General features: G+C 41.1%; 1 protein-coding gene across 1 annotated transcript in view; it reads right to left on the reverse strand.

The window, feature by feature from the left end:
• ANXA11 (annexin A11) overlaps positions 1-22,770 on the reverse strand; it is a 40,785-nt gene that overhangs the window by 13,150 nt on the left and 4,865 nt on the right. Inside the window, exons 2-8 of the mRNA XM_070752007.1 lie at positions 9,364-9,460; positions 6,688-6,800; positions 5,629-5,979; positions 4,050-4,137; positions 3,830-3,924; positions 2,948-3,061; positions 1,313-1,403 (exon numbers count right to left, since the gene is read on the reverse strand). Coding sequence (XP_070608108.1) covers positions 1,313-1,403; positions 2,948-3,061; positions 3,830-3,924; positions 4,050-4,137; positions 5,629-5,979; positions 6,688-6,800; positions 9,364-9,451 — 940 coding nt within the window. The 5' untranslated portion in view covers positions 9,452-9,460. The remainder of the gene's footprint in view (positions 1-1,312; positions 1,404-2,947; positions 3,062-3,829; positions 3,925-4,049; positions 4,138-5,628; positions 5,980-6,687; positions 6,801-9,363; positions 9,461-22,770) is intronic.

The raw sequence follows: 22,770 nt of genomic DNA on the forward strand, positions 1-22,770 counted from the left end.
AATTGGAATTTCTCACCACACCCTTGTGTTCACATAACAACCTCGCCTTTCAACAGTGCAAATGTTTTCTTCCACTGAACTCTGATGGTAGAGCTTGGAAACAAGCCATTTTCCCATTCAGGAGAACTCTTGCTGCCTCTTTCCATCTGAATTAAACTTCAATTTTTCTTCTATATCAACAGTGGCTGACAAACTCAAGCAAGCCATTACCCTCTCTTTTCTTTTCCTTCCTTCTTTCCTTCCTTTTTCTCTCTCTTTTCAATCCTTCCTTCCTTTTTCTTTCTTTCCTTCTTTCCTTTCTTCTTTCCTTACTACCTTTCTCTTTCTTCTCTTTTCAATTCTTCCTTCCTTCTTCTTTTCTTTCTCTTTCTTTCTTTTTTCTTTCTTTTTCTTTTTGCTGCCACTCCCCTTCCTTCCTTTTTCTTTTCTTTTTCTTTCTTCTCTTTTCAATCCTTCCTACTTCTTTTTTTTCCTTCTCTTTTTGCTCCTTAATAATAATAATAATAGTAATAATAATAATAATAATAATAATAATAATAATTATTATTATTATTTTATTGGATTTGTATGCCGCCCCTCTCCTTCCCTCCTCTTTTTCTTCCTTCCTTCCCTTTTCGCTCCTTCCTTCCTTCCCTTTCTTCTTTTCCTTCCTTCCTTCCTTCCTCTGTCATGTAACTTACATCAAAAAAGTGCCACATAAAACAACATTCAGCATTGAGAATTAAAGCACTAAGATTAACAAAACTAGAGAAAAAAATTGGACCACTGAATACCCAGGGTGAAGGTTGATTGTCAAAAGACTTTCCCCTTGACAAAGTTACTCAGATATGGTTTGTCATTAGAGGTTGAAAGATGAATTTAATATGTATGATTAAATAATATGATGATTGATGTTAGGATGGAGTATAGGGATTATAATTTAATACAATATGTGTGTTATATTAGGAGTAGTAAAGAAGACCTGACTAAATAGAATAAATGTAATAATTAAATGGAAAGACGAGTCTTCAGAGAGGGGCGGCATACAAATCTAATAAACTATAATAAACTATAATTATTATTATTATTTATTAGATTTGTATGCCGCCCCTCTCCGTAGACTCGGGGAGGATAACTAGAGTAGGCAAGATGAAAGCTTAAATAATATTGTAATTGTAATTAATAATGAAGAATTATATCTTAATACAAGTATGAATATTAATATTAGGAGTATGTAAGCTTAACCAATGCAACAAATATTATTGATATTAGTATTGTTATTTGTATCAGATGCCTCACTGTTCATGTGCTGATTCTGAGCGATAACACTCACCTGTCTTGTAGGCTCGGCTGACTTCCTGGATGTGCTTGTTATCGCGAGATGCCAAGATCTCGATCAGGCAGGCCTCGTCTGTGCCAGCACCCTGAGCAAAGGGAGAAAGGCTTTTCTTATTATTATGCAGGAGATTCTCTCCTTAAGTGAGAGAGCCCTCGATTTATGACCATCCATCCATCTAATCAATCTTTCTTTCTATCTAATCTATCATCTATCTACCTCTCTCTCTCTCATCATCATCTACGATGGTCGCCCAGAAAGAAATGCATCCCTTTTTTTTTTCTCAGCCTACCATAATGGTACGAATGCAAAGCTCTAGATATACATTATTTGAATTGTCAGGCGTGCTTGTGTAAATTTTGCGTTTCTTCAGACAGATTGCGTAGCTGCAGCAATGTTTTGAAATGGTGTCTGTAAGTGATGTATGTTACAAGCAGCGTGTCGTCATTGAATTTCTCACTGCGGAGAAAGAAACTGTTGGGAACATTCACAAACGTTTGTGTACAGTTTAGGGAGAATCTACAGTCGACAGAAGTACGGTTAGTCGCTGGGCACAGATGGTGAGGTCATTACAATGCAGAAATGGCTTCGTGACCAGAACAAGGAGTGGTACTGACAGGGCATACATGCCCTTGTGTCTCACTGGAGGAAGGACATAGAACGGGACGGAGATTACGTGGAAAAATAGAGAGTGTAGAAGAAACATCATTCTTTCTTGTGTGTAAGTTTCATTGTGTTCAATAAATTATCTCAGGGACCGCCTTCTGCTGCACGAATCCCAGCAACCAGTTAGGTCCCACACAGTGGGTCTTCTCCGGGTCCCGTCAACTAAACAATGTCGTTTGGCGGGACCCAAGGGAAGAGCCTTCTCTGTGGCGGCCCCGGCCCTCTGGAACCAACTCCCCCCAGAGATTAGAATTGCCCCCACTCTCCTTGCCTTTCGTAAGCTCCTTAAAACCCACCTCTGCCGCCAGGCATGGGGGAACTGAGATACTCTTTCCCCCTAGGCCTTTACAATTTTATGCATGGTATGTCTGTATGTATGTTTGGTTTTATAATAAGGGTTTTTAACTGTTTTAATATTGGATTGTTATATGCTTCTTTTTATTACTGTTGTTAGCTGCCCCGAGTCTACGGAGAGGGGCGGCATACAAATCCAATAAATAAATAAATAAATAAATAAATAAATAAATAAATAAATAAAATGAATAATTGTTGAAGGAAAAAAAATGTGGTGCATAACTTTCTGGGTGACCCTATAATCATATAATCTTAACAAACACCTTTAGGAAAGCATAAAAAAGATGAGATCAAGTCATAGTGAATTCAAAACAATCCACTTTACATTCAAAATGCTAGCTTTGCATTTGTGTACAGCTAACATAGGGCATTTCAAAGTGAAACTATGCTTCAATTTTTTTTGCCCTCATTTATACGATATTTCCAATAATCTGAAAGGGCTGTGTGACAGATGCAGAGACTGAATGCAAGGCTGATAGTCAGCAGAAAAAGCCAAGAGAAAAAAATATTATTTTAAGGGCAGGTTTGGAAGGAGGCAGGAAAGAAAGATAAAATGAACATTGAAACAGACAAACACATTGATGGAGGCATCGCTTTCTTTTAAATACAAACCTTGATAGCCTCTTTGATTTCCATAACATCAAACAAGACGGGAGTTTTCATCATTGCCAAAATGGTCTTTTCAAAGTTTCCAGAGAGCTCTGACTTCAGGTCCTTGATCAAATCCTAATTTTTAACCAGTTCAAAAATAGAGGAGAAAAAAAAGTGTGGTTAGGAACTGTACCGAAATGACATTTAGCAGAGGCAAACTCTAAACGTATCCATTCCCATGGCAAATAATTATGTCAGAGGCAAGAGTCCTACACAGCCTTTCTTCGGCCTGTTTGTGAGGCTTTTTTAGCCCATTTTTGAGACTTTTTTGGCCCATTTTTTGGGGGAAAATATGGACTGAAAAAAGCCTCAAAATGGGCTGAAAAAAGCCTTAAAAGGCCTAAAAAAGCATTAAAAAGGCCTGGAAAAGGCCCCAAAACAGGGCACGCAGAGCCCAAAAAATGACCAGTGGATGGGTGGGGGCTTTAGCAATATTCAGTCTATAAGATGCAAAGACATTTTCTCTCCCTTTTTAAGAGATGAAGAAGTACATCTTTCTGTCCAAAAAATACAGTAATTTTTCAAGGTCGAGCAAGGTCGAGCAAAACTGTCGTCAGGCATGGGGGAATTGAGATATTCCTTCTCTCTAGGCCTATACAATTTATGCATGGTATGTTTGTGTGTATGTTTGGTTTTTAATAAGGGTTTTTAGTTATTTTAATATTAGATTTGTTATATGCTGTTTTTTATTATTGTTGTTAGCCGTCCCGAGTCTACGGAGAGGGGCGGCATACAAATCTAATAAATAAATAAATAAGATGTGGGTACCTAGCAGGGAGCAGATAATACCCCTAAGTAGGAAAATGTTCAGTGGAAAAATGATATCATTATTATGGGTCTCACCTTCCCATAAGCTGTTTTGAATGAGAGCATTATCTGCTGTCGTTGCTTGTTCGAGCGACTTCCAAGGCAGTCGATAATGGCCTGTTCATCAGTTCCTAAAGAGAAATATAGAATATTTAGTTCTTAAGCTTCCTCCAAACGTAGCAGTTGGAGAAACCCAAAGTGGACAACGCTGGCCCTCCATAATTAAAACAAAGGAGGCCAGAGAAGGACTACTCACCAAAACCTTTCATGGCCTTCCTCAACACTTCTGCGTCCCTCAAAGGATCAAAGGATGGAAAGTCCTGGATTGTGCCTCGCTTTCCAGACTGCAGTAATGCAAGGATAAACAAATGTTTCTCTTTCCACAGCCAATTTTTGACCATTAAAATATATCTTGTTATTCTTTTTTGATTATTATTTACATACACATAACAATGACAAACAAAACAAAAAAATGTAACAAAAATCAAACATATATTTGGGATGTCTACATTCATGACCATTATGACCAGTTAGGTCCCACAGAGTGGGTCTTCTCCGGGTCCCGTCAACTAAACAATACCGCTTGGCGGGACCCAGGGGAAGAGCCTTCTCTGTGGCGGCCCCGGCCCTCTGGAACCAACTCCCCCCAGAAATTAGAATTGCCCCCACCCTCCTTGCCTTTCGTAAGCTACTTAAAACCCACCTCTGCCGCCAGGCATGGGGGAATTGAGATGCTCTTTCCCCCTAGGCCTTTACAATTTTATGCATGGTATGTATGTATGTATGTTTGGTTTTTATATTAATGGGTTTTTAATCGTTTTTAGTATTGGATTATTATTGTACACTGTCTTATTGTTGCTGTTAGCCACCCCGAGTCTCCGCAGAGGGGCGGCATACAAATCCAATAAATAAAATAAAATAAATAAAATAAATTCCCTGCTCGTTCAGAATTTCAATCGGAGATCTATCTGTTTTTGCCTTAATTTTGTTAACGTGTTGCTTCGCATTTTTACATATTTTTCTTTAAATTTTGTACATTAGTTTCTTTCTATATAATTTCTTTTCTTTCATCCTTTCTTTCCTGTAACCAATTATAAAAATTCTCCATATCTTATAATATTCTGGGGTTTTTTTTCCCTTGTAGCTTCTCTGTCAACATCTAGAAGCCAGAAATGACCTGTTTCCCAACTTCTGGTGGGCCCAGTACGCTCGTGTTCCACCCTCCCTAGGCTCCAATGGCTTCCATGGAGCTGGGGGAGGGTAAAAACGCCCCCCACCCATTTCCTGGAGCCTCTCTGCGAGCCAAAAATCAGCTGGCCGGCACACACATGCACATTGGAGTTGAGCTAGGGCAATGGCTCGCGTGCCAGCAGATATGGCTCCGTGCACCACCTGTGGCACCCGTGCCATAGGTTCGCTGTCATTGCCCTATAATAATGATGGCGAACCTATGGCATGCATGTCCTAGAGGAGATCAGCCCTGACTGCTCTTTAGAAGGCCAGATCCTGAAGATGAAACTCAAATACTTTGGCCACCGAATGAGAAGGAAGGACTCACTGGAGAAGAGCCCAATGCTGGGGACAATGGAGGGCAGAAGAAGAAGAGGACAACAGAGAAGGAGGTGGCTGGATGGAGTCACTGAAGCAGTTGGCATGAGCTTCAATGGACACTGGGGGATAGTAGAGGACAAGAAGGCCTGGAGGAACATTGTCCATGGGGTCACGATGGGTCCGACACAACTTCGTGACTAACAACATGTTCTCAGAAACCACCGAGTCTTTCCCCTTCTTACTAAAAGGAGAATGTCAAAATATACACAGTAAAAGGTCCTTACTACTCCAGGGGCGACGGTGGGCATGGAAGGGCCTGGGTAGGATGGCATCGAAGGGTTAACAGCTGGACCGGATGGGTAACTTGGCATGGGCTGCTGTCCAGGGTACGGCACAGGTTGAGGCTGCTGAGCGGCTGCAGGTGGCATCGGAGCCCCTGGGTACGACGGATAGGATGGCATTCCTGTTGGCGGGTTTCCTCCAGGAGGTGGAGGGTAGATCCCATAAGGCTGCTGACCCTGTGGCGGTGGTTGTCCGAACCCTCCTGGAGCTGCAGAAGGGTAGCCCCCAGGAGCTGGAGGGTACATCCCCTGCGGCACATTGGCACCACCAAACGTTCCAGACATATTGGAAGCCTGAAAGAAAAAAACACCACCAGTGTTGTAATCATAGGTTTTTAAGCACTGAAATTTGGGAATAAAATATTGCTGGAGAGTGATGTTTTAAGCCTAAATTATGTGCTGAATAACACCTTTATTCTTCCTCTATGGAAAGGCAGGCAGCAAAGTCCAGGCTGAGCAAGCATCCTGCAGAATCATGATAAGGAAATATATGCCTTACACATTCCTTTGCTAATCACCAGTAAACATACAATCTAGGAAAAAGGCAAAGAATGTAGCTTCCGTTAATTATCTATAGGGAAGTCAGGAGAAGTTTGCCTTTTATGGTGCAAAAGTGAATAATAGTTGGGGGATGGCTTAATGTATGCGGCGTTCGCGAATTAGTTATTCTGTACCACATGTCAGAGAAGTAAAACACAATAAAAAGGAGAGGTCTTGATGCATTCAAGGTCGTCCTCCCATCGAGAAAACTTTCTCTGTCATTTCATTCTGATGTGGCAATCATGGCATGCTGTGCCTCCCTAGAGGGCGACCCACCGGGGGAGGGCTGCATGCTTTCACACCAGGTATTCAAAGACCGAAGGCCATTTGTAACACAACACCTTGCCGACGAACGTCTTCTCGACCCTGCTGTAAAGAAGACAACGTTGTCTGCACGGAGTTGGCCTCGTTTGCTTCAAATGAAACAGGAAGATGCTTCGGCTTCAAACCGGAGTCACTCACCATGCCTGCCATGTAATCCGGATTAAGCTGATTAGCATAGTTGCCGAGGTTTTCTAATCCAATTGGAGGAGGGTTTGCAGCAGGGTAGCTGGGGGCTCCCCAGGGATTACTGCCTGGAAGTCAAAGCACCACAAATAAGGAAAAAAACAGACAACCTAGCTGAATATTAATACAGTGTTCCCTCAATTTTCGCGGGGGATGCGTTCCGAGACTGCCTGCAAAAGTCGAATTTCCGCGAAGTAAAGATGCGGAAGTAAATACACTATTTTTGGCTATGAACAGTATCACAACCTTCCCTTAACACTTTAAACCCCTAAATTACAATTTCCCATTTAGCAACCATTTAATTACTCATCATGTTTATTTATTAAAGTTTATTAAAAAAAATATTTATTAAAGGCGGATGAAAGTTTGACGATGACATATGACGTCATCGGGCGGGAAAAACCGTGGTATAGGGGGAAAAACGCAAAGTATTTTTTAATTAATATTTTTGAAAAACCGTGGTATAGACGTTTCGCGAAGTTTGAACCCGCGAAAATTGAGGGACCATTATAATATTAATTATAAAATATGGGAGAACTTTTGTAATTAGCTAAAAGAAAGAAAGAAAGGATAAAAGAAAAGAAATTATACAGAAAGACAGTTTAAAAGATTAAAATTTAAATTTGTAGAAAAGTAAGCAAATATGCAAAGCAATACATTAAGCTAAAAATGTATATATCTCTGACTTAAATTCTGAATGAGAAGGGGATGTATGTTTTATTTATGTCTGTTTTTTTCCTTTTCTTTCTGTTTCTTTTTTGTTTGTTTTTGTCTTTCCTTTTTTGGTTTTTTTAAATTTTGTTAGTATTTATAATGTTTATACAAATTTATTAAAAGTTTAATGTTGTTGCTACTGTTTAGTGTTTTGTTTTTTAAATTCAATTAATTTTTTTTAAAAAGAATATTAATAATAATAATGATAGAGTTGGAAGGGACCTTGGAGGTCTTCTAGTCCAATCCCCTGCTTAGGCAGGAAACCCTATACTACTTCAGACAGATGGTTATCCATTAAAAACTTCCAGTGTTGGAGCAGTCACAACTTCTGAAGGCAATCTGTTCCACGGATTAATTGTTCTGACTGTCAGAAATTTCTCCTTAGTTCTAAGTGGCTTCTCTGTATGATTAGTTCCCACCCATTGCTTCTTGATCTACCTTCAGGTGCTTTGGAGAATAGGTCGACTCCTTTGTGGCTACCCCTGAGATATTGGAAGGCCGCTATCATGTCTCCTCTGGTCCTTCTTTTCATTAAACTAGCCATGCTAGTTTAAAGAGGACTAGTCACTGAAACCATGCTAACCCAAACAGCTGCTTTGCTACCTGTTGAGGAAACCAAATATATTCCGCCTTCTCTAATTATTTAATCTCTCTTCTGATTTTGACTCTAACTAGATCGGGGCTGGCAATCCGAGGCTCTTTCATCCATCTGCTGCAGCTCCCTGTCGCTCAAAAATGTGTCACAACTGCGAATGTGCGACACCCATTGGCACACAATTTATTGAGCTTTTTCAACCTCCGCTAGGCCAGCCATAGATAAATCCAAGAAAAGAAACCCCCCCCAGGTTTTTTTATATTTTGTTTCGTGTTTGGTATGAATGTGCTGTTTGGTTTTTAAATATATGATAGGGTCTTATATACTTCTTTTAATATTAGATTTGTTTTGCTATAATATTGTTTTTATTGTTGTGAGCCGCCCCGAGTCTTTGGAGAGGGGCGGCATACAAATCTAATTAATAATAATAATAATAATAATAATAATAATAATAATAATAATAATCTCCGAGACCACCTTCTGCCGCACGAATCCCAGCGACCGATTAGGTCCCACAGAGTGGGCCTTCTCCAGGTCCCGTCAACTAAACAATGTCGGTTGGCGGGCCCCAGGGGAAGAGCCTTCTCTATGGCGGCCCAGACTCTCTGGAACCAGCTCCCCCCAGAGATTAGAACTGCCCCTACTCTCCTTGCCTTTCGTAAGCTCCTTAAAACCCACCTTTGTCGTCAGGCATGGGGGAACTGAGACATCTCCCCCGGGCTTATACAATTTATGCATGGTATGTTTGTATGTATGTTTGTTTAGTAAATGGGTTTTTTTTAAATCAAACCGGTTTTTTAAAAATATCTTAAATTATATTTGGATTTGTTATAAATTGTTTTTATTCTGCGGAGTCTGCGGAGAGGGGCGGCATACAAATCTAAATAATAAGTAAGTAAGTAAGTAAGTAAGTAAGTAAGTAAGTAGGTAGGTAGGTAGGTAGGTAGGTAGGTAGGAAGGAAGGAAGGAAGGAAGGAAGGAAGGAAATAATAATAATAATAATAATAATAATAATAATAATAATAATAATAATTTGTTAAGCCTGCCTGTGAGATTCACAATTTTCCCAGCTCTGTGGTCATCAATGATCTCAAAATTCACCTATGTAGCCGTGTTTCATCATCACGGTTAAGAAACGGACAATTACTTTGGAGTGATGAGAACTTGACGCTTGCCATGTTTCTCTTCACTGTTGATGCTTTTAAGCACATCTGCCAGAACATTCATGCGCACCATGATGCCAGGGCAGCAAGATGGCGGGAAAAGGAAGGGGGCCACACGCGCAAGCTATTCTAACAACCAGGTAAGAAAAAAACCCTTACCTGGAGCAGCAGGTGGATATGCGCTAGCTGGTGGATAACCACCCGCAGGTGGATATCCGCTTGCAGGTGGGTACCCTGGATAACTCATGTTGTAAATCTGGAAGAAAAAAACAACAGCCACAAATATAAATACTGAATAAATGATGCTAACGTCATGTTCAAATTAAGCTCAGTTCCTTGATGATCTTAGGATCAGGTCCATGAAGTTCCTTTGACAAGAATACAGTATTGTATTTTACTCTCTGTGGGTAGAGTGGCATTTCTCAACCATGATAATTTTAGGATGGGTGGACTGCAACGCCCGAAATTGTCTAGCCAACATGTCAGATGGGGAATTCTGGGACTTGAAGTCCATATGTCTTAAAGTTGCTAAGGTTGAGAAACGCTGGTGTAGATTATGTAATTATTTATGTCCAACTCTCAGCTGCTCAGAATAGATGAGAGTTGGACAGCACATATATTTAGTATTAGTTAACAATATTATATTCTAATATACCCAATATCTTCAGTGTAAGGCCTGACTATTTCAGAGGAAATGTAAAAAAACTCTCTTTTGTCCAAGACTCTGTCACCTCCGTTCCGACTTAATTATAGTTCATAAAATCATATACAGTACAGTGTTCCCTCGATTTTCGCGGGGGATGCATTCCGAGACCGCCCGTGAAAGTCGAATTTCCGCGAAGTAGAGATGCGGAAGTAAATACACTATTTTTGGCTATGGACAGTATCACAAGCCTTCCCTTAACACTTTAAACCCCTAAATTACCATTTCCCATTCCCTTGACAACCATTTACTCACCATTATTACTGGTACTCACTATTGAATAAAACACTTAGTGATCCTGATATTTATAAACATAATTATTTATTAACAATAATAATTATTTTTTTGTTATTTGTTTGCAAAAATTATTAGTTTGGCAATGACGTATGACATCATCAGGCGGGAAAAACCGTTGTATAGGGAAAAAAATCGTGAAGTATTTTTTAATTAATATTTTTTGAAAAACCGTGTTATAGGCTATCCGCGAAGTTTGAACCTGCGAAAATTGAGGGAACACTGTACCAAAATGTCCTACCTGTTAGTAACTACTTCATCTTCAACCGCAACAACACATGAGCACGAAATCGATTTAAACTAAATGTCAACCGCTCCAAACTTGACTGCAAAAAATACGACTTCAGCAATAGAGTAATCAACGCCTGGAATGCACTACCTGATTCTGTGGTTTCTACTCCTAACCCCAAAACCTTTAACCTTAGACTGTCTACAATTGACCTCTCCCCCTTTCTAAGAGGTCTATAAGCGGCGTGCATAAGCGCACCACTGTGCCTACCGTCCCTGTTCTATTGTCTACTTTTGTTATTTTTTATCATATCCAATGTTTAATTTGTACAAATTATCACCCTATAATTGTTTAGAAACATAGAAACATAGAAGACTGACGGCAGAAAAAGACCTCATGGTCCATCTAGTCTGCCCTTATACTATTTCCTGTATTTTATCTTACAATGGATCTATGTTTATCCCAGGCATGTTTAAATTCAGTTACTGTGGATTTACCAACCACATCTGCTAGAAGTTTGTTCCAAGGATCTACTACTCTTTCAGTGAAATAATATTTTCTCATGTTGCTTTTGATCTTTCCCCCAAATAACTTCAGATTGTGTCCCCTTGTTCTTGTGTTCACTTTCCTATTAAAAATACTTCCCTCCTGAACCTTATTTAACCCTTTAATATATTTAAATGTTTCGATCATGTCCCCCCTTTTCCTTCTCTCCTCCAGACTATACAGATGGAGTTCATGAAGTCTTTCCTGATACGTTTTATGCTTAAGAGCTTCCACCATTCTTGTAGCCCGTCTTTGGACCCGTTCAATTTTGTCAATATCTTTTTGTAGGTGAGGTCTCCAGAACTGAACACAGTACTCCAAATGGGGTCTCACCAGCGCTCTATATAAGGGCATCACAATCTCCCTCTTCCTGCTTGTTATACCTCTAGCTATGCAGCCAAGCATCCTACTTCCTTTTCCTTTTATTTATTTTGACAAAATAAATAAATAAAATTAAATAAAGAATGGATTCTCAAGACCAAGACATAAGTCCAAGAAAATTTATATCCTGCTTAGGGAATTCAAACATTTTTAAAACATGCGATGGGAAATACAAGTTTATATATGATTGTAAAGAAGAAATGTAGCAATTTTAGTTCAAATTTAGTGTGGGTTGTGGAGCCTTTTGCTGCCAGTTCACTCAGGGTTGTGCCAGGCACAAATGCCGCTACAGCAACCAAAAAAAATAGATGGCGGTGCCCACGGAACAGCAACAGCTCTGTGACGTCATCACCAGTTTAATAATGGTTCAAAATAACTGGTTAGAACTGGTAGAAACCCACTTCTGCTGTGGATATTAATCCTGAGATAGATAGGCCTATCACAGATATAGATCACATGTGTATATAATATACATTTCCTCCTGAACATACAAAACATTTTAAATATCGACATTACAGCACGTTGCTGTCCGGTGAACTCCTTCAACAAACATTGATTCAGCTTTGTTGACAGAGTAATTTTTTATTCTCGTTAAACAATGTTTGCTTTCTTATACCCAGAGAAAAGGTCAAATCACTTTGCCTTTCCCCCCCCAGAGCTGTAGGTTTTTAAAAATTATTCTGCTTCTCTGAGATAAGCAGAGATAAGATTTAATATGTAACTTTTAAAAATGATAATGCATAGACTATATAAGAAGAATCTGGCGTTCTAAGTCGTTTATCATAAGGTACCTATTAACTGAGTCATAAAATAAAGTGCCTGTTTATTTAAAGAGGAACAAGAAACATAAGAATAGAATAGAATAGAATTCTTTATTGGCCAAGTGAGATTGGACACAGAAGGAATTTGTCTTTGTGCATATGCTCTCACATATGTTGGGTGTTAGCATATAGCAAAATGTATTGATTTATATTTTTATGTATTTATATGTCGTTTTTCTAGCTCACCCACCTTCTTCAAGGGAAGAGATCTGAATTTGAATGAATTATAGTGAGCGAGCTATATAGCCAACCTCACCTTTCCAATATTTGATTGGATTCAGGAAATATTGTAGCTTCATTTAATTTTTGTTTCGGAAAGCAGGATAGATAAGATTGAAAGAAGAATGACTAGATCTATTTTACACATTTACAAAGGAGATTTTGTGAAAAACGAAGGACACAATCCCATAATTTCCTTTAATTTAGCTCCCAGATAGATGTTTTCATTATTTAGGGCTATCATTCTAAGCTGTAAAGGCTCTGCCTGAACACTAGATGGCAGCAAAGGATTAGATTTCCAGTATCTCTTAGAGCAGGAGTTGGCAACCTATGGCTATGGAGCTGCATGCGGCTCTTTGGGCCCATTGCTGCAGCTCCCTATCGCTTTCCTTTTTGGATATTTTTGGAAATCCAGGCTGAGAAATGATCGCCAGTCGCGGCTTCCTATCAGGCGGTCCTCCTCCTCTCCCACCTCATGATCCTCTTACTAACTGTGGCTGAGCTGAGGGCATGCGCAAGCATGATGTGGAACTTTTCAACACCACTGATAACACACTCACTCTCCAAAAAGACCTGGACTTTGTCTCAGACTGGTCTAACACCTGGCAACTTCAAATATCAACCAACAAATGCTCTACCCTCCACATCGGCAAAAAGATTCCAAACCGCACATACGAACTGAATAAACAATCTCTCACTGCCAACCCACACTCAGTAAAAGACCTTGGAATATTAATATCGAATGACCTCAGTGCTAAAGCCCACTGCAACAATATCGCCAAAAAGGCTTCTAGAGTTGTTAACCTGATCCTACACAGCTTCTGCTCAGGCAATCTCACACTACTCACAAGAGCCTACAAAACTTTTGCCAGACCCATCCTGGACTACTGCTAATCTGTCTGGAACCCCATACCACATCTCAGACATCAACACCCTTGAAAATGTCCAAAGATATTTCACCAGAAGAGCCCTTCACTCCTCCACTCGAAACAGAATATCCTACGAAAATAGACTAATAATCCTGGGCCTAGATAGCCTAGAACTGCGGCGCCTAAAACACGACTTGAACATATGCTGCAACGTCCTACTGGTCAATGACTACTTCAGCTTCAACCGCAACAACACAAGAGCACGCAACAGATTCAAACTTAATACGAACCGCTCCAAACCTGACTGTAAAAAATATGATTTCAACAATCGAGTTATCGAAGCGTGGAACTCATTACCGGACTCAATAGTGTCAACCCCTAACCTCCAACATTTCTCCCTTAGACTCCTCCACAATTGACCTCTCCAGGTTCCTAAGAGGCCAGTAAGGGGCGTACATAAGTGCATTGGTGTGCCTTTCGTCCCCCGTCCAATGGTCTTTCCTTTCTCTCGCTTTTAATATATATTTTCTTCCTTTCATGTATCCTCTCCTCTAAGTTCACTTTTACCCTTATATATATATATATATTACTACATGTCTATTTTTCTTCCTATGTATTTATGTATTGAACAAATGAATAAATAAAAGCGCCAAAGTGCAGGAAGGGCGTCACGCTCCGCGGATAACCGCTCGCTTAGGGATGGTCTCCCTGCAGGTGCGCATGCTCCCAGCTCAGTCACAGCCGGCCAGGGCATCACAAGAAAGGGAGGAGATCGTTCCTCTGCCAGCCTGGATTTCCAAAAAGAGAATTGTGGGGGGAGAAAGAGAGACATAGGGAAACAAATACAGAGTGATAGACAGGGGTGGTGAGAGAGACATACACAGTGTACACACAGAGAGAGTGGGGGAGAGGGGGAGAGAGATACAGAGGGAAAGAGAGACACTGTGCGTCTGCGTGTACATGTTCATGTGTGTGTGTGTGTTTGTGTGTGTGTGTATGTAGCAATGCCACCCTGCCTGATCGCTTTCGAGCATTCTGCTAGATGGTATCTTCTTCCTTTTTGAAAGCCAGGCTGGCAATGAGCGCAACCTCCTCCACCCACTCGTCTCGTGCGTATCTTCCCGGCAATGATGTGCAGCTATCTGATGGTGCTCATGGTATTGCATGTACATGTGTGTGTGCGTGATTCAGCTTCTGCACACACACAGCAACCCAAATCACACGTGAGCATCCTGGCGCAAGCGAGATTGGGGCGGTTTTCAACACTTTTTTTGTGAAAATCGCCCAAATATCTCTCGCGTGAGCACGCCCATGTGAGATTTCGGCAATTTTCACGAAGCATCAAAAATCACCAAATCTTGCTCACACGAGCACGCTCAGGCACACAAGATTTGGGTGATTTTCATCTCCATGTGCAGAAGGGGAAAAAAAGACAAAACCAGCCAGTATCTTGCTGGTTGCGCGTGTGCATGGGTGCCAAACAACCAGAGCCACACACCTAGGCGCACTCGCTGCTGCCCACCACTGCCTCCTGATCCCACCATAACCGGTCAGGGGGCCAGGAGTGTGGGAGGGACGCCTCCCGCCCAGGTTGCCCTGATTGCTCTGGCAGCCCACCCACCTGTCCACCCATCCTGGCTCCATGACGCCCTATTTAAGCTGCGTGCATGCGTGCAAGCCCTCATCATGCCCTCATCACCTCGAGGTTCGACTACTGTAACACTCTCTACATGGGGCTACCTTTGAAAAGTGTTCGGAAACTTCAGATCGTGCAGAATGCAGCTGCGAGAGCTATCATGGGCTTCCCTAAATATGCCCATGTTACACCAACACTCCGCAGTCTGCATTGGTTCCCGATCAATTTCCGGTCACAATTCAAAGTGCAGGTTATGACCTATAAAGCCCTTCATGGCATCGGACCAGAATACCTCCGGGACCGCCTTCTGCCGCACGAATCCCAGCGACCGGTTAGGTCCCACAGAGTTGGCCTTCTCCGGGTCCCGTCGACTAAACAATGTCGTTTGGCGGGACCCAGGAGAAGAGCCTTTTCTGTGGCGGCCCCGACCCTCTGGAACCAGCTCCCCCCGGAGATTAGAAGTGCCCCCACCCTCCTTGCCTTTCGTAAAGTTCTTAAGACCCATCTCTGCCGTCAGGCATGAGGGAACTGACACATCTCCCCCGGGCCTATACAGTTTATACATGGAATGTTTGTGTGTTTGTTTGCTTTTAATAATGGGTTTTTTAGCGTTTTTAAATTATTAGATTTGTTCTTACATTGTTCTTGTTATTGTTGTGAGCCGCCTCAAGTCTACGGAGAGGGGCGGCACACAAATCTAATAAATAGATAGATAGATAGATAGATTAGATAGATAGATAGATAGATAGATAGATAGATAGATAGATAGATAGATAGATAGATAGATTAGGTAGGTAGGTAGGTAGGTAGGTAGGTAGATAGATAGATAGATAGATAGATAGATAGATAGATAGATAGATAGATAGATAGATAGATAGATAGATTAGATAGGTAAGTAGGTAGGTAGGTAGGTAGGTAGGTAGGTAGGTAGGTAGATAGATAGATAGATAGATAGAAAGATAGATAGATAGATAGATAGATAGATAGATAGATAGATAGATAAATGTGTGAGCAAAGCGCATTCGCGGAAGGAGCGTGGGCAAGCATAGCCTGCAGCCACTTACGCGAGCTCACGTTTGCGAACCAGTAGGGAAGGTAAGTGAATGTCCCACTGCTGTTTGGAGGGAAGCGAAAGGGAAAAGAGAGAGAGACAGGGGGGAAAACAGCCATTGTCGTCAACAGGATGCCAAAGTGGAATTTTAAAGCTCAGCTCCTTTTCAGAGCCAAAGAATAATTTCCATTTCTAGCAAATTAAAGGAAAACAGGAGAGGGGGAGACATATGAAATGCTCTTTTCTTGTCATGTTCCCAATTTTAAAACACAAAATAATCGTGTCCAATGCTGCGTACAGTACAGTAAAACAAAACTGGCAAAGCTGGGAAGGCTATGCAGATGTACAGATGGTAATTTACTATAGACTTGCTAAATGTCTTGCTCCAGGGCTTTAAAAAAAGAAAAGGAGCAGAGCTGTTAAGCCACGTGCTAATTTTACTACCTTGGTACACATCTGTAATTATATTTTAGGAATATAGGACTCGGGGTGGTTTACTACATATAAAAAGAAAAAATAAAATACAATAGCTTAAATCCAATTAATTAAAGCAAAGTAAACTAGTCTAAAATCCCCAATGATATTAAAAATCAATCATACCCACTCATACAACAATCATACATAACATTCGTCGGCCAGGGAGCTAATGGCCCCAAGCCTGGCAGCATAAATGAATCTTCAGACTCTTGCGGAAGGTGAGGAGGGTGGGGACAGTACGAATCTCAGGGGGGAGCTGATTCGAGAGGGCCGGGGCCCCCACAGAGAAGGCTCTTTCCCTAGGCCCCGTCAAGTGTCATTGTCTAGTTGATGGGACCTGGAGAAGGCCAACTCTGTGGGACCTAACCGGCCTCTGCGACTCATACGGCAGAAGGCGGTCCCACAAGTAATCTGTGTTGGGTTTAACTACGCTACTACATGTTTGCACTGTCTTGTAAACACATCGCTATGGCCAGGTCGCAATTAACTGACCAGCGTGTCACCTTTTGATGACGAAAAGATGCTCTGCAGGCTATATAAACCTCTGCAGAGTAGATGATCCCCCCTTCTCTTCTTCCTCTTCTACCTTCTTCTTCTGAACTCCTGTGTGCTCCATTGTCCTCAGCTGAGGACACAGGTGTGAGATGAAATCCAAAGCCATCCTCACACAAGGGACCATCCAGAAGTTATTAATATGGACTGGACTATAAACTTATCTGCCTGCAATCTGTAATTGCATGAATCAACAGAATTGTAAGTAAAGATTGTATTTTTCATCTTTATGAAGGAGTGGTCATTCATTGCTAACAAAAGGGATTCTGAACCCCGTGTTATTTCTTGCCATGCTAACTCCGCTGCAAATTAAGCCAGCTGAACTCTGCTAATGCAAATAATATTAATAATAATCAAAATACCCAACAAACTGGCCCCATACCATGTAGGCCTTTATAGGTCATTACCAACACTTTGAATTGGGTCCGGAAACCAATCGGCAGCCAATGCAGTCCGTGGAGTGTTGGAGAAACATGGGCATTCCTGAGAAGGCCCATGACCGCTCGCACGGCTGCATTTTGTACAATTTGCAGTTTCCGAACGCTCTTCAAAGGCAGCCCCATGTAGAGAGCATTGCAGTAGTCGAATCTTGAGGTGATAAGGGCATGAGCGACTGTGAGTAGAGACTCCCTGTCCAAACTTAACCTCTTGATGTGAGCTGCTCCGAGTCTTCGGAGAGGGGAGGCATACAAATCTAATAAAATTATTATTATTATTATTATTATTATTATTATTATTATTATTATTATTATTATTATTATTATGTCAGTACAACACAGCAAACAAGATCACTATGCCGGATTTCGTATTTCATCACCAGTCGGGCGCTTCCCAAGCACCTAGGACTGCGTGATGTAGCGGCAAATTATGTTTGCCGATCCCAGTAAAGTGGCCTTTTGCAATTGACAGATGGAGATTTTGTCAATTCCGATGGTTTTCAAATGTCCGCTGAGATCCTTTGGTACTGCGCCAACGTGCCAAGTACCACTGGGACCACTTTCACGGGCTTATATTACGATGATGATGATGATGATGATGATGATGAGGCCTTTATCCTATTTTAAACCTATGAACAAGTTAAATCATCTACCACGGTGTTGAAGTAGCATTTTCCCCTCTTCCACCCTACGATGCTTGAAATTGTGTAGAATCCCATTACTTCTGGCCTCCCGCCAACTCAAGGAGAAACCAAGTGACTGCAATGGCTTGAAATAGTGACCACAGATGATATCACATGATGTGGAGTCGACATATAGTTTCCTGCAAACTCAAGGCTGGGCACAAGTCAGTAACTAAGTCAGTGCTGTGGACAGGCCCTGAAAGGTTCCTCATATGGTCTTCAGAATCGCCTATATTTCCAAAGCATTCATTAGCAGACAAATCAACTTTTAAAAGTTCTCTAAGCGTACAAAATCTAAACACAGCTTGTCTAAATATAACCCACGAAGGATCAGCTTCTATATCCTCAATGCTTGTTCTGTTTTCAGGCTGCTTTCTGGGTACTAAAAGTGTTTGGTGAAACACAAACCGGCCTTTGTCTACACAGGAAGGTTTCGTTATTTAAGTTGGCACCATCGTAACGTAGTTACAATTTCTATCCAAACATCTATTCAAATTTAGCATCCATCTGCAAGAATCCATCCATTCATAATGTTTAGGGTGTCTTCGTTTGGAATGTAACTTGTTGCTTGTATCGTTATGATTTATTTTAATTGTTTCTTGATTGCTTGTTTGACCCCTATGACAATCATGAAGTATTGTACCTCATTATTCTTGGCAAATGTACAGTAGTCCCTCGCTATACCGCGCTTCACCTACTGCGGCTTCACTTCATCGCGGGTTTCTGAGGAAGTCGATCGGCAGATTTAAACAGCCCGCGGAACTCGATCGGCAGGTTTTTTAAAAAAATATATATCTAAAATTGTAAATCCTGTATTTAAATACTATCTAAAATAAATACTGTGTGGGAAGGGTTTATAAACACTTAAAACAATGAAAACTTACCAAACAATTACAATATAAATACTTAAATAAGTACTATCAGTCGATAAATTGCCCATAGCGGATTTCACCTATCGCGGCCAGGTCTGCAACATAACACCAGCGATAGGTGAGGGCCTACTGTATCTTTTTTTATGTACACTGAGAGCATAGGCACCAAAGAGAAATTATTTGGATGTCCAATCACACTTGGCCAATAAAGAATTCTATTCTATTCTACTCTATTCGACTCTACTCTATTCGACTCTACTCTATTCGACTCTACTCTATTCTACTTTATTCCCTGATGGTTGAGGGACTGATACCGTGATAGACCTTGGCCTGATCCAAAAATGCTACTCTTGGGTTATCTGAGATTCAGAAATTCATGGTGTCCCACAGGAAGGTTGACCTACAACGGTAACATGTCTGCCCACATCTCCTTGCCCCACAGATTTTGCATGTCAGATATTTCTTCTCATCAAACCCTGATCCTTTCTAAACAAATAAATAAATAATAGAATTGTATTAGTGGAGATATGATTTAAGTGTTATATTAGAATTAGTAGGGATAAGATTTTAGAATTATGTTAGAATTAGTTTATATATTAAGACCTATTATAAAAAGTCAAACAAATTTCTTCTTTTCATTTATATTAATAAGTTGATTTTCAGTATTTTTTAAAGTATTCTTTTTTCTGTATTGAAATTTTTACTTTTTGAATAAGCGGGGAAGATACAACCCCATTTTTATGTTTAATGTTATGTTTGTCAGTATTGTCTATTTTATGAAAACGAATAAAATTTATTGGGGAAAAAAAGAATTCTATTTCTATTCTTCTCCTCCTCCTCCTCCTTCTCCTCTTCTTCTTTTCTCCACCTGCTCCTCCTCTTCCCCCTTTTTTCTTCCTTTCCTTTCTTCCTTCTTCCTTCTCCTCGCAGGTCACAAGATCAAAATTCAGGCCCTTGGCAACAGGTGTGTATTGATGACAATTGCACAGTCCCAGAATCACATCATCCCCATTGTTAACTTTCCCAGCTGGCTTCGGACGAGCAACTGTTTTAGATTCTTACTTAATTAATTGGATTTAAGATTTTGAATACTGTATATTTATTTATTATTTTATTAATCAAATTTGTATGCCGCCCCTCTCCGCAGACTCGGGGCGGCTAACAACAGTAATAAAACAATATAAACAAATCTGATATTTAAGTTAATTTTAAAAATGTTGGGAGCCACCACGAGTCCTCGGAGAGGGGCGGCATAGAAATCCAATAAATAAATAAATTGTGAAAGACGGGTTCCCTTAACAACTGTATAATTCGCTTTAACAACTGCAACAATTTGCTTAGCAACTGCGCCCCCCCCAAAAAAAAGATCATAAAATGGGACAAAATTCAAGGAACAACTGCCTTGTTTAACAATAGAAATTGGGGACTCAGTTGTGGTAGTAAGTAGTAAGCAGTGGGGCTCAACAGCAAAAGTTCCTATTTAAAAAGAATAATAATATAAAAAAACCTTCTGTAGTCCTCTAGAAACATAGAAACATAGAAGTCTGACGGCAGAAAAAGACCTCCTGGTCCATCTAGTCTGCCCTTATACTATTTTCTGTATTTTATCTTAGGATGGATATATGTTTATCCCAGGCACGTTTAAATTCAGTTACTGTGGATTTATCTACCACATCTGCTGGAAGTTTGTTCCAAGGATCTACTACTCTTTCAGTCAAATAATATTTTCTCATGTTGCTTTTGATCTTTCCCCCAACTAACCTCAGATTGTGTCCCCTTGTTCTTGGGTTCACTTTCCTATTAAAAACACTTCCCCTCCTGAACCTTATTTAACCCTTTAATATATTTAAATGTTTCGATCATGTCCCCCCTTTTCCTTCTGTCCTCCAGACTATACAGATTGAGTTCATGAAGTCTTTCCTGATACGTTTTATGCTTAAGACCTTCCACCATTCTTGTAGCCCGTCTTTGGACCCGTTCAATTTTGTCAATATCTTTTTGTAGGTGAGGTCTCCAGAACTGAAGACAGTATTATTCCAAATGGGGTCTCACCAGCGCTCTATATAAGGGGATCACAATCTCCCTCTTCCTGCTTGTTATACCTCTAGCTATGCAGCCAAGCATCCTACTTGCTTTCCCTACCGCCTGACTGCACTGTTCACTCTAGTCTCTGTCTCCTTCAGAAACCTGGTTTCTTGCCAAAAACCTGCTCTCCTGCCTATGTCTAAATTCCCACAAGCTCTGGTCACCAATCCTGGTTTCCTGCAAGTTCTGTCTCCTTTAGCTCTGTCTCCCCTTCAGTTCTGGACCTGGTACTTCAGCCCTGGGCTCATAACCTGTCCACTATATAGAGCGCTGGTGAGACCCCGTTTGGAATAATACTGTGTCCGGTTCTGGAGACCTCACCTACCAAAAGAGATGGATAAAACTGAACGGGTCCAAAGACGGGCTACAAGAATGGTGGAAGGTCTTAAGCATAAAACGTATCAGGAAAGACTCAATGAACTCCATCTGTAGAGTCTGGAGGACAGAAGGGAAAGGGGGGACATGATCGAAGCATTTAAATATGTTAAAGGGTTAAATAAGGTTCAGGAGGGAAGTGTTTTTAATAGGAAAGTGAACACAAGAACAAGGGGACACAATCTGAGGTCAGTTGTGGGAAAGATCAAAAGCAACGTGAGAAAATGTTATTTGACTGAAAGAGGAGTAGATGCTTGGAACAAACTTCCAGCAGACCTGGTTGGTAAATCCACAGTAACTGAATTTAAACATGCCTGGGATAAACATCCATCCATCCTAAGATAAAATGCAGGAAATAGTATAAGGGCAGACCAGATGGACCGTGAGGTCTTTTTATGCCGTCAATCTTCTATGTTTCTATGTTTCCTTTATAGAAAAAAAACCAAACCTGAGCATAGCTCAGGAATTCTGGGAGTTGAAGTCCACAAGCCAGCACAAGTAGTGCTGACTTCTTGCATTGGCCAAACGAAACACAGAGGCCGGGAGCTATACAAAGGTTGTTTGCATAAGGTTCAAATGCACCAGGGAAACGTGAGCTTGAATTAATGTCCGGGGTGGGGGTGGGGGAGAACAAGGAAACTGAACTCAGCACAGTGATGGATTAGGGCTCACTGGTGCCTCAAGCACTGACAAATCTTGGGGCCTTTGTACGTACTGTTATACATATTGTGTTTTTCGGAGTATAAGGTGCAGTTTTAGTTTTAGGGGAGGAAAAAAAATCCACGTACCAGGTATTCCACGTACGTGGGGCCTCTCTAGGAATCTCCTGGGAGAAAACAGGGCTGGAAAAGGCAGGCAGAAGCCTCTGTGGGGCCTCTCTAGGAATCTCCTGGGAGGAAACAGGGCTGGAAAAGGTGGGGAGAAGCCTCCGTGGGGCCTCTCTAGGAATCTCCTGGGAGGAAACAGGGCTGGAAAAGGCGGGGAGAAGCCTCCGAGGGGCCTCTCTAGGAATCTCCTGGGAGGAAACAGGGCTGGAAAAGGTGGGGAGAAGCCTCCATGGGGCCTCTCTAGGAATCTCCTGGAAGGAAACAGGGCTGGAAAAGGTGGGGAGAAGCCTCCATGGGGCCTCTCTAGGAATCTCCTGGGAGGAAACAGGGCCTCCACCCTCCCTGTGGTTTCCCCAATCACACGCATTATTTGCTTTTACATTGATTCCTATGGGGAACATTGCTTCTTCTTACAAAAGTTTCTGCTTAAGAACCTGGTAACGGAACGAATTAAGTTTGTAAGTAGAAGTACCACTGTACAGGTAGACCTCATTTGTTGATGGACTGCT

The sequence above is a fragment of the Erythrolamprus reginae genome, chromosome 5, assembly GCF_031021105.1.
Source record: "Erythrolamprus reginae isolate rEryReg1 chromosome 5, rEryReg1.hap1, whole genome shotgun sequence".
Lineage (NCBI taxonomy): Eukaryota > Metazoa > Chordata > Lepidosauria > Squamata > Dipsadidae > Erythrolamprus > Erythrolamprus reginae.